Source organism: Schistocerca piceifrons, chromosome 7 (genome assembly GCF_021461385.2).
Source record: "Schistocerca piceifrons isolate TAMUIC-IGC-003096 chromosome 7, iqSchPice1.1, whole genome shotgun sequence".
NCBI classification, from domain to species: Eukaryota; Metazoa; Arthropoda; class Insecta; order Orthoptera; family Acrididae; genus Schistocerca; species Schistocerca piceifrons.
The window spans coordinates 69,543,984-69,557,235 of NC_060144.1; the positions used below are offsets into that span (position 1 = coordinate 69,543,984).

General features: G+C 43.9%; 1 protein-coding gene across 1 annotated transcript in view; it reads right to left on the reverse strand.

Annotated features, from left to right (window-relative positions):
- LOC124805225 (acetylcholine receptor subunit alpha-like 1) overlaps nt 1-13,252 on the reverse strand; it is a 412,453-nt gene that overhangs the window by 47,833 nt on the left and 351,368 nt on the right. Inside the window, exon 5 of the mRNA XM_047265724.1 lies at nt 5,025-5,309. Coding sequence (XP_047121680.1) covers nt 5,025-5,309 — 285 coding nt within the window. The remainder of the gene's footprint in view (nt 1-5,024; nt 5,310-13,252) is intronic.

Consider the following 13,252-nt stretch of genomic DNA (forward strand, 5'->3'; position numbering starts at 1 on the left):
GATCCGCATTAGTTGCAACTGACGGATGGCATCGAAAAATTACAAAGAAGAGCAGCTCGTTTTGTATTATCTTGAAATAGGGGAGATAGTGTCACAGACATGACACTTGAATTGGAGTGGCAATCATTAAAACAAAGGCATTTTTCGTTGCGACTGGGTCTTCTTATGAAATTTCAATCACCAGTTTTCTCCTCCGATTGCGAAAACATTCTGTTGGCATCCACCTACATAGGGAGAAATGATCATCACTATAAAATAAGATAAATCAGGGCTCGCACGGAAAAATTTAAGTGCTCATTTTTCCCGCGTGCCGTTCGAGAGTGGAACGGTGGAGAGACAGCATGAAGGTGGTTCATTGAACCCTCTGCCAGGCACTTTATTGTGAATATCAGAGTAATCACGTAGATGTAGACGTAGATGTGCACCACTCACATAGGAATGTAGGCAGCCATTCCTCCGGGTTTTCAGAACATGTACACTGTCTGATCCAAAGTATGCAGGCAGAGCTATCAGTGGACTTTTATATTAGAACAGTGCGCCCTTTGTCTTTAGGAATGCTTGAACTTTGCTCGGGACATTTTGTGTGAGCAGTGAGAAGGTCTGTGGGGTAATGTCAGCCCATTCTTCGTCAAGACGCGACACGTGAATGCTGGACAATGGGGTGTGGAGCTAAGTCGAGCTTCTAAATCATGTGTAAGGTGTTCAATTGATATCTGAGCAGGACTCGGGACAGGCTATTCCAATTACGCATTGTTATGCAGTGAAACGTATTCATGTCCTTCCGCATTTACCGTTTTCATAAGAGCAATATGCGGGCCACACTTTTACCACGAGAGGCACCCTCATACCACGACAACACTTCCTCCATACGTCACGGTTGCCGGTACACGTGATGGTAGGTAGCTATCTCCCGGCATTCACCAAATCCATAACATTCAGAGTGCCACTGGGTACAGAATGATTCACCACTTCACTTGTTTCTAGCCATTCACTGTTGAAAGGCGTCTCTCTTTCCACCGCATTTGTGGCTAATGAGAAGCTGCTCGACAGTTGTATCCCATTGTCTTTAACTGCCTACGCACTGTCACTCTGTTAGCTATATTTCTGGTAGCACTGTGCACTGAATTCTTCCGTTGATTTCATACGACTATTTACACCCATCCCCTCCCTCCCCCCCCCCCCCCCCCCCCCTCTACACACACATACAAAGCACGACGGTACCGTCCCTGTCGGTGACCACAGGAGGTCTGCCCGGTCTTGGTTTAGGTGAGCTTGTCCCTTCAATTTTGCACTTTACATTCACACCTTGTAGCGTACTTTGGCAACATCACAAATGCTGAAATTTCTCCAATGGATCATTTGCTCCGGTGTCATCCAAAGACCAGTCCACGTTTGCAGTCACCGAGCTGTCCTGACAGACCTGTTATGCGTTAGTGCTTCTGTACTGACAGCACATACCTTTACACTGGCAGGTCCGCCTATCGTGACAACATTTGGTAACTTCCTGTTCACATAGGTGTGCCCGGATACTTTTGAGCAGATAGTTTATGCAGATGTAGGTGCCCACCTCTTCAACTCCATCTCCACTGCTTCGATTTAACTTCCATTGGAATCGTCAGCACTAAACGCATCAACGCTGTCAACTATGGACTGTACACAAGTATAATGTTTTCTCGGCTATTTTTCTATGCGACGCAATTCATACCCGCAACCTTCCTGTCAAATAGAGAACATCAAGCATATTTTTTTCAGTTAATATATCATATACAACGCATTTCAAGAGTACTGGTAAATATTGTAAGAGGTGGAAGTGCAGCAGTGGAAATCAGTATAAAGGTATGAGTAATTGCAGGAAAATTAACGTTGTTGGTTGGAAGAGTTGTGTACAATGTATGTAACGACAAATCCAGTCAACCGGTAGCGTATTTGATGTCAGTAGTACAGTAGAGAAAAAGAAATTTGACGATTCAGGTGGTAGAGCGTGGAACTCAGTAAAAGAAAGTCTGTTGTGAGCAATGTTAGTGTGTGTGTGTGTGTGTGTGTGTGTGTGTGTGTGTGTGTGTATGTGTGTGTGTGCCTTTACGGGTGATAGGAAACAGACACCATTAGTGACAGTGTATGTTTTGTACGTAAACCGCGTCTGTGACAGTACCACGCGGAAAACACTTATCATGTGACGAGAGACGTAGTGGGACTCTATTCGCCAAACCGCAAAGAAGTTGAGTCGTTCAAGTATAGCGATTGATAATATCGTTACAATGGGCGCACGATATGGACAGAAGAAAAATATGAGCAAAGTACAGGCAGAGAAAGGGTTACTTTTGCGAAGAGTAAGGACCACAAACCATTATTCTTCTCAGCTCGTTGCTGATTTAAAGTTGCCAGTAACTGCGAGTCATGTACGCCACATTTTATCGCATGACCAACATCTTGCGTTCAATAAACGACTGCAGAAACACATCCTAACACCCTAACATAAACAGGCTGGATTAGACTGTGCTGAAAAACGTATGTCATCGGCTTCAGAATGGGATAAAGTGATCTTCACTGGCGAGAAGAAGTTTAATGTAGATGGACAGGATGGATTTCAGTATTACTGGCATGATACGATAACAGAGGAGTAGGTAAGAATGAGAAGAAAGTTTGGTGGTGGAGGTGTTATGATTTGGGTAGCCTTTTGCGCTAAAGGTAAATCACGTATTGCTTGTCTGAACTCTCGAATCAACTCCAACATGTACACTGAAATGCTAGAGCCAAAACTGACTAGAGATTATGATGACGTAGTGAATGAAGGCTAATGTTTCAACAGGATAACTCATTTGGGTATGTTTCAGCTCCAATCAAAAGGTAGTTTGAAGACAAAGATATCAACGTCATGCCCTGACCCACATGTAGCCCGGATTTGAGCAGGTGGGTTTATCGCAATGGAAGGCAATTTGAGGCCGTATGTGACTTAAAAATTGCGATACGAGAAGTGTGGGTGACACTTTCACTTTAAGACATACAACCCCCAACCAAATCAATGCCGAGAAGAAACTTTGAGGTAATTAGGGACAACAGAGATTGGACAAAGTACTAACAATGCAATAACACAACAGAATACTGAGTGCCTTTATACCAATTTCGACCCAGGAAATGCAGCTACCTTATTTTGTTACTCATGCAATGAAGGAAACTATGTAATTTCGTCATGATGTCTTATATGAATTTACTAATTTCATGGTAAGTTCGATACATGTCTGCTTCAGACATTGTACTATTGTTTTCGTGGAACCTGCCTTCACACTGACTTCATCTACTGTACAGACGAATTAGTATAAAACACTTCATATAATATACGTATTGTTGTTATTGGTTACGGAGGTAAGTTTTCACTTCTCTTGTTGGTACCACCGTCGATATGACTTTACGTATCGATTACCATTTTTCTTAAAATTCAGGTTGTAGAGTTGTGCTTCAGCTAACAGAATTGAATTTTTCAACTGTGATTGTGATTTTGATTTGTTGGTGAGTTCTGCTGCATCATCTAAGCATGCGGCGGTTGTTTACAAATGTTGAATATGACAATAGAGTATTTGTAATGAAACACTGCTTGTAGCTGTCAAAAATTTCCTAACTCCAGAATAACAGAGTATGAGTGTTTAATCGCGTTTTCACTTAACTTCAAGGAACTGGTGTAGTGCTCGGGAGTCACATGACATCTGAAACTGCAAATGAACACAGTGTGGATGGAGTACAAGGCGTTATGTTATTGGTGGAATGTAGTCCTTTAATAAGCGCACACAGAATTTCTGCGTTCCGCATGCCAGATTATGGTGAACAATGCATATGCATGTAACAACAATAAGACGACCTCGGAAGTTGTCCATTCGAAAGTGCCTTGATTTAGTTAGGTTCAAGTAGTTCTAAGTCTAGGGGACTGATGACCTCACATGTTAAGTCCCATAGTGCTTAGAGCCATTTGAACCAAAGCGCCTTGCTGTCGGAGGTAGAAATTACGAAATGTAATTTTGAACATAATCATCTACAGAATGAGATTTTCACTCTGCAGCGGCGTGTGCGCTGATATGAAACTTCCTGTCAAGTTAAAACTGTGTGCCGGAGCGAGACTCGAAGCCAGTGCTTGGGTAGCTCAGATACTAGAGCACTTGCCCGCGAAAGGCAAAGGTCCCGAATTCAAGTCTCGGTGCGGCATACACTTTTAATCTGCCAGGAAGTTTCATATCAGCGCACACTCCACTGCAGAGTGAAAATCTCACTCTGGAAGCAAGCCCCTCGTTGTGGCTAAGACATGACTCCGCATTATCCTTTCTTCCAGGAGTGCTAGTTCTGCAAGGATCGCAGAAGAGCTTCTGTGAAGTTTGGAAGGTAGGAGACGAGGTACTGGCAGAATTGAAGCTGTGAGAACGGGTCGTCAGTTGCGCTTGGGTAGCTCAGATGGTACAGCTTTTACCGGCAAAGGAAAAGGTCCCGAGTTCGAGTCTCGGTCCCGCACACAGTTTTAATCTACGAGGAAGTTTCATAATCATCTACCTTTGCTTAACACCGCCTAGGAATATTTATTTGGGTTGCATTATAACAGCTGTACCTCTGAAACCAATCATAATTTGACAAATGTTATACAGACACACACACACGCACACACACGCACACAGACACACACACACACACACACACACACACACACACACAAACACACACACGCATATAAACACAAACACAAACATACAGAATACTTTGAAAACCTTCCATATTAAATATTTAGATAACTTGCGTTAAAAAATAACGTTTCAGACAGTAGTTTAAGCAGTCTTTTTTTTAATACCTTTAACGTAGTCAATCAATAGTCACATTTTCCATTAATTAAGATTTTGGTACACAAATATTAAAGCTGAAAGTCCTTTACGTTATGTACATGCTTCGTCACGGGATACAGACTACTCATACGGCTTTGTCAACTTTGGAAGGGCTGTTTCGTGACCTTGCATCGACATGCAGTATGTTTTGGCCACTGATTGGCTTACCTTCTCCCCCGAGTCGGAAGGCAGGTAGAAGACGAGCACGGACAGGAACGAGATGCCGACGCAGGGGATGATAAGGTTGACCGTGTAGAAAAGGGTCTTGCGGCGCAGCGTGATGTTGAAGATGATGTCGGGATAGGGTTCCTCGCAGCAGCTGTAGAACTTCTCGTTGCGCACCGCGGGCACCCTCATGATGTCCCACTCGACGGACAGGTAGTAGTCCTGTAGGTCGATGCCCACGTCGATGGTGTCAGAGTCCGGCGACTGCGCGATGTGCCGGAGGTCCACCTGAGAACGGCATGCGACATCGACAACATTTAACTAACAATCCCTCGCATGTATGGGACTTCCTTATCATTATACACGTCTTCAATTAAATGGCTGGATGCAACTTCATTTCTGTACGCAGATGTGAAGCTATCAATGTTACACACTTTGTGAAAGAGCTCCAATAGCTACAAATGAGATCTGATCGTGCCAGCCAACTAAACGCAAATAGCATGAACAACTTTGGGGTGTAGATTACCTCCCAAACTATCCACTACTGTATTTTACACAAAGTACTTGATCGTTTCTGTTCGCTTCTTATGCTGCGGCATCTAATTTCTCCAACAAGGAGGTAGACACACACGTTAATACAGGTACAGCCACATTCGGAACACTTTGTCCTCACATAGGTATATTGCACCCTAAGCACATTTTTGTACGCATCAGAGTAATGTACCAGTCACGCATATGCAAAGCTTGCGGTCTGTTGTAGGAGTTTCGTGGAAACAGTGGATTCACAAAGAAATGGACCTCTTTAAGATCCTGTGCCGTAGTATTACAAAAGTTTCAAAACGGTTTCTTCTGCACTCACTGAGACATGGTCCTAGATTGTTTCCAGAGAGACTATTACTTGCGAAGCGAAATAGCACGCACATAAAGACCTGTGGGGCGTCCCATGCTTCGTTTCATTTAAAATGTACCAGCTTCGGTGCATACGCTTTTGTGGATCTGAGTGGTTCAAATTGTTCAAATGGCTCTGAGTACTATGGGACTTAACATCTGTGATCATCAGTCCCCTAGAACTTAGAACTACTTAAACCTAACTAACCTAAGGACATCACACACATCCATGCCCGAGGCGGGATTCGAACCTGCGACCGTAGCGGTTACGCGGTTCCAGACTGAAGCGCCTAGAACCGCACGGCCACACCGGCCGGCTAATCTGAGTGGTTCCTTCGACTGGTTGATGGAGTGTGATGGCATGGCAAGGATAAACTGTACACTGTGAAGTAGAAACAGTAAGACAAAACCACTCAATTCAATTAAGGTTAGCATCTCAACTGCGGAAGATCTGGCAGGAAATGTCGAGCTGCTCTTTCACTGTTTTTATATGCAGATGTAGCAAATCTAATAGTGCCTTACGGAGCGAGGTGTCACAGTGATAGCACTCTCGAGTTCTACTCAGGACCACAGTGGCATAAATCCAGTTTTATTTCCCTAGATCGCTCATGGTGGGTTCCGAGACAGTTCCTTTGATAACGCACAACCGATTTACTTTCACATACTTGCCACTTCTGAGATTGTATTCCATTTCATGGTCGAATGGACAGTAGGATCTAATCAACTGTCGTCTCTAGTAACAGTTAAAATTGGTCCTTGCAACATCTGTCTCGACGGACTTTGTGCCAATGTACAGAGTGTCCCTAAAAATAACGAAAAACCGTAGGGGCACGATCCTTATACTGAAACAAGAAAAAAAAAGTCTAGCGAACTAAGGCTCCAAAGCGCATACTTCCAGAAGTATGAGTACTTGTTAATCTTCGATACTATGGAACACACATCTTCTACTGCAAGCTGATTGCTTTTCATATTTGGGAGGAGGCAGTATGGACTAAAACAACATAAAAATGTGTAATAAACATGGGCTCAAAAATGAGTACCTTAAGATCTATGAGTACTTGTTTAGTAGAAAAGGTGTGTTTCTTACAAGCGAAGATGAGCAAGTGCTCATAGCTCTTAAAGCTTGCACCTTAGACCCCATGTCTATTAGACTTTTTTCTTGTTTTGGTTAATACTTCCTCCTTCCAAAATATGGAAAGCTAAGACTTTGGAGTAGAAAAGATCTGTTTCATACTATAGAAGATGAACAAGTGCTCATACCTCTTAAGGTATACATTTTATAGCCTTTATTAGAGTTTTTTACTTATGTCTGGTGAAGAAACCCCCACCGAAAAACTTGTCGGTGCATTTTTGGGACACCATGCATATTTCAGTCACAGATTCTCTTAATCCAGCAGGAAAATGAAACTGGACTGTACTGGACTTGCAGTTCCATATTTTGTTACAAAAAGGAACAAAATGATAATCCCTGAAATGTATAAGTAAATTTGTTGCTTATCTGTAGTTTGTAGTTGTGTACAAATTATATAACCGTACGGATAAAAATTCAAACGGAGTTGAGTTTGGATTTTGCTGTTAAATGCGAAGGAGAATTAGCTTGTATCACGTTGTGGCAATGAAATGTACTTCTTACTCACATCACAGCTACATCTGCATGCTGGCTTCAGATTGAACTACATTAAACCACGTCTAAAATGCTTGAGGCTTTCCCGGCGGACATGTTTTATAAATGGTTCTCGGGCGATACGTCGGATGTCATAGTGAAAACTCCACAATATTACATCAGTGCAACTGGCCGACATCTTCGGGTGCGACAATAACACAACGTGTTCGTCGCACCTGAAGATGTCGGCCAGTTGCGCTGATGAAATATTGTGGAGTTTTCACTATGACATCCGAAGTCGTGCCCGAGACCCATATATACTACTAACTTGTTATTGAAAACTGAGTTGATAAAACCATTTATTTGGTATGAATGATAGATTTGCAAAAGAGGCTGACATCAACCTGTGCGTGTTGGAGAGTTGGATATCAAGAGTCCTCTACATTAACAATAAGAGTTTACAAAACGTCTGTGGTGCAAGTTTCCGAGATTGTCATGGTAATGCGAGCTACCACTCTTTACTTCTATTTGTCAAGTAATACCCTAAGCGACACAACCACTTACCAACTACTCCTCCAGAAAACTATGTGCAGTGGAGGTCTGACTCCATCTAATCAATATTTTGGCTCTAATCGCGAGACTGAATTGAACGTAATGCAATAGATACTGAACTACTCTAACTACGTGCCACATACATTAATTTAAAAGGTCTATAGAGTCTGATTTCTACTTAAATTAATGGTATACTGTGTGATTAAGCTGTCGAAAAAGCCAAGGGTGAAATTCCATGAGCAAACACAAACAACACTAATTACAAGATATACAAAAAGTGCTGCCATGCAGCTGGCAAAGTTGGGAATAGGTGAAGTTCCTACCGCAGTTCCCAATCACCCGTGGATAATAAGTCACAGAATTGATGAAGACTGTGAACGGCAAACTACGCCCTAATCTGCCGTTTACATATGGAGCCAAGACGGTTTTTGTTTGCGAATGCGAGCGCCGTTCGCAGTAACCAATTCACCTCCAGTATTCCTATCAAGCGAGGGCAGTGCAACGCTTACCATGTACGATCGGGAGTCTGTAAAGTGGTGAACACGCCACAGCGGTGAGACAACCAATGTAGTATAGCCCACATTGCTCGATACAGGACTGGAACTGTGGCTCCATACCAGACACAAAACTGCTATGCCATACGAACGGAGGCTCTTGATCAGAAAATTCGCTCATATTTGCCTCGTATAAACAAACTGAAATTGATACAGAGTTCCCTTGCACCTAACGCTGAATGTGCGGGGCGGTCTTGCGGCTACCACTCACACTGCCATTTTATTAGAAGTGTCACTCCCACAGTATGATCACGATTGTCCTAAGTCTCCACCTTCCAGCTACCTTCTCTTCCCTCCCAAATTTCCACCTTAGTACTCTCCTAACTCATGTAAGCCATGTGGAGCTTCTTCAAAAAGTACACTCCACCAATGGCGGGACATCTTCCATGTTTTTCCGCCAAGACCATATTTAAAAAAAAAATTCTCGTTACTGCCTCTCTCCAACAGAAGAGCAGGTCTTTTTTACCAGACCTCTCGCTATTGTGGTATCGAAGAGGTGCTCTCTGCCACACTTCGATGTCATTTTTCAGCTCACCAGTCGAGACATAGATTCACCATTCACGTGGGAACACTGGCTTGGAAACCAACATGCCCATCAGCTGCAGCTCTTGCAACGCTCAGTACGGTGAACGTCAAGCTGCGCCAACCTATTACAGTGACCATAGCAAAACATTTTCTTTTGCAAGCCGATACGGCTTTCTCAGGAAGATCCACAGAAAGAACATTGTCAAGGCTGTCTATGAAAGCTGAGATACACCCTCTCTCCACTGCATGGATTTATTACGAGGGCCCCATGCCGACATGACCTGACGAAGGAGTCATAAAACTCAGCCCCAGCCTTCGCACCTACATGCCCCATTTCCAATAAACGTACATCCATGAGGCACACGGGCAAATCTCCTGCTGCTGAAGCCTGTGGGCCACCATTCCTTCCACAGGCGGAAGCAGGGATCACAACCCCTCGCCCTTCATTCCAGAGTAGATGAGCTCAATCCTTCGCATTATGTAAATTACCAGCAACAAAGTGGCTGTTCTACACTGGTGGTAACCGCTGCATCCAATAGCAGACATCGTTGTCCATGAGAAAGACCCACTTCCAACATGAGTAGACTTTCTTCACCTCAAAAGACTGCATGTAAAATTACATTCCAACCAACACCGTGCCTAATCGTTGCTACTTCTCTGTATTGTTCACTGAATTGGGCATTGTGGCTCCTTAACTCGATATATGTGGCCTAATTTGCATACAGTCCATAACTGTAATCAGTTATGTAAAAGACAGATAAGCCCAAAGAACTAGCCACGTGTCAGCTCTTCTAAACATTTATTTGCAGCTCAAAGATGCGAACTGATATTAAGTTCAAGCTGGAAAAGGCTTTCAGATGAAACTTCATCTGACACCACAGCTACAAATTCTGTGATAAACTATTTTCACAACGTACATTAACGGTGGACTGGTATGTGGGTAGCTAAAAGTGGGCTGTAGCTTAATTACAGATGTTCTGTGTTACACATTCCACATGAACAGAAAACTAATTAATGATGTTAACCCACCCACCCACACACCCACACACCTACACACACACACACACACACACTGTGATAAACTATTTTCACAACGTACATTAACGGTGGACTGGTATGTGGGTAGCTAAAAGTGGGCTGTAGCTTAATTATAGATGTTCTGTGTTACACATTCCACATGAACAGAAAACTAATTAATGATGTTAACCCACCCACCCACACACCCACACACCTACACACACACACACACACACTGTGATAAACTATTTTCACAACGTACATTAACGGTGGACTGGTATGTGGGTAGCTAAAAGTGGGCTGTAGCTTAATTATAGATGTTCTGTGTTACACATTCCACATGAACAGAAAACTAATTAATGATGTTAACCCACCCACCCACACACCCACCCACCTACAAACACACACACACACACACACACACACACACACACACACACACACACACACCGAAGCGGTCGCGCGGTTCCAAACTGAAGCGCCTAGAACCGCTCGGCCACCCTGGCCGGCCGGCGTTTATCTACGAAGAAGTCCCACACCACATGTTTAAACTCTATGGACGTTGATGTTCCATCTGACGAGGTCAAAGGGAATTGTCAGTGGACCAATAGGGCATGTTTTGCGGTTTCACTCACAAAGATTGATAAATGTGGATTTATCACTATACCAGGTACAGGATACATTTAGAGTATCCTCTCTTAATGCCCATGTACAGAAGTTCAGACGTTTCTCACAATTATTTACATGGAGCTCTTGATGGAGGGAGCTGTGATGTGGGGGCAACTTATGTGAATGGAGAATGTGTAGGACACTTTTTTGACTCACGCCACTTTATCGTGCGATTGTGCGGGGGCTAACGTGCGGATCAACTGAAACAGCAGCATGAACATTAATTTCTACCTCTTCTGTTGTCACATATTTCCTTCTGATGTGTTGGTATTACACTACCACTTCAACATAACAGGTTGAAAAGAGTGATAAATAACTGCTAAATGGTTGACATCTGTTAGGATATCTTGGCTCATATACTGTATAAGTACGAACTGCATTCACCCTACATTCTCCATACACTGTGAGCATGAAGGCTTTTTCTACATTGATATATCCCATCATCTGCTCATGACCTACTGCTCGTACTGTGAAAACACTAACTGACTAGCAAGTGGCAACGCACTCAAGGAACATATAAGCACACTGTAAGCAATTGTAACAACATGCGACTATGCAAGTTGAATGGCGCAAAAAAGTGTCTGCGTGGAAAACAACTCGCACTAGTGTCCTACGACAAACACCACTGACATACTAATTTACTCTGCTTTTAGTGTGTTAATGTCAATAGGCATTGTTCCATTAAAAAAGTGTTTGCTTGCAAAAAAATACACTTTATAAATATCATTGCAGTCCGTTTATCGGTTAACAATACGAGGACTTGACGACCAATACATTCCGTGAAAACCGCATGTCAATAGCACTTCCCATTTCCGATATTTGTGGTGCAGGTCATCCTGTATATATATAGGGCGGAGAAAAATTGTGTCACGAAATTTTAACCCTGGATAGCTGATGCCAGTAGGAAGCAAAATAATTACTAATGTTGTGTAAGTCTACAACGCACAATTTTTAAACTATGGAAACTTGGCGCCACGAGCTCCGATTGGCCTCGGGATTGCCCTGTTGCCGGATGCTCTGCACAACGCATTACCGCGAATGCTTTGCCTACCGGAGATCGCAATGTATCCAAGGAGACTCGCACGCTCGTTGGTAGCGCGCCGGCCTTCCACTCTGGGGACCTGGGGGCGAATCCACAGGGGTCCCGACACATCTATTGCAGTTTCATGATAAGACGTACCGGAAACAAGCCCGCCAAGAGCTGTTAGTTCGCGTACGGAAAGTCTTCTACAGATTATGTTAATCCTGGTAAGGGCCTTTTTTGTAGCCAGGACATTGTTTACTTAAAGCAGGTGCTCGAACTGGCGATTCTCTGACGCCACACAAGCTTGAAAACGTTGAATGGTGTTTTGCCGAACTCTTTCAAACATTCCTCGCATTGCCCTGATGTGATTGGCGGCACCGTGAAAGCGGTCCATTAATTTCTCTTCGTTTCTAGGTTGGTCGTGTCCAGGTGGGTGAACTGGAACTTTGTAGAATCCCCACAGGAAAAGGTCTGATGGCTTGAGGTCTGGTGATCGCCGGAGCCATGTACTACGAGCACCTCTGCCAATTACCCGGCCGTCGAAGAAATCAATTAAATATCCGCGAACAGCACGACTGTTATGTGCGGGCGCACTATCATGCAGCAACCACATGCATAGCCGTGTGTCCAGGGGATCATCTTCCAGCAGACTGGGTAGAGTTTCTTGCAAAAAGTGAAGGTAATTTACTCAAGTAAGTCGAGGAGGTAGACGGACCAGCCCAATCAGATGGTCACCCACAATGCCTGCCCAAATGTTGAGCGAAAGTCGTTCCTGGTGTCCGTGGACATATGTAACCTGAGGATTTCCCCTTGCCAAGTAATGAACGTTTCGAGTATTGTAAAGGACAGCCCGATGGAAGGTGCACTCGTCGGTAAACAACAAAACGCCGGGAAGTCGGAATCTCGCACAATATGTCACAGAACAACCAGAACCGTAGCTTCTGTTCATAGTGCGCCACAGTATTTGGGTCTTGGACACGGTGGAAACTGAATGGATGCCGGCCGTCATCCCTCCAAACCTCCCAGACTAACCGATGCGTGACCCCTATGTCGTGTCCAACCTCTCGAGTACTTGTCTTAGGTGCTTCCTCGAAGCGTTCGAGAACAGTCTCTTCAAATGCAGCATCCCGTCGTGTTCGAGGTCTTCCAGCATCACCATGATATCCTGTTAACGAGCCTGTTTCACAAAGTCGCCAGTGAATTGCTGTGGACATTTGCGGGTGTGGTTGGCGTCTTCCTGGGTACCGTTCCTCATACAACCGTTGAGCTTCATGCGCATTACCTTCGGCTAGTCCTTAAACAAAAACCATATCTCGTTGATCTTCAAACGAATACTGTGTCGCCACGCTTACTGTGTGACTAAATCACAGGTGACATGTGTGTGCTCCGAAGCGAAGCT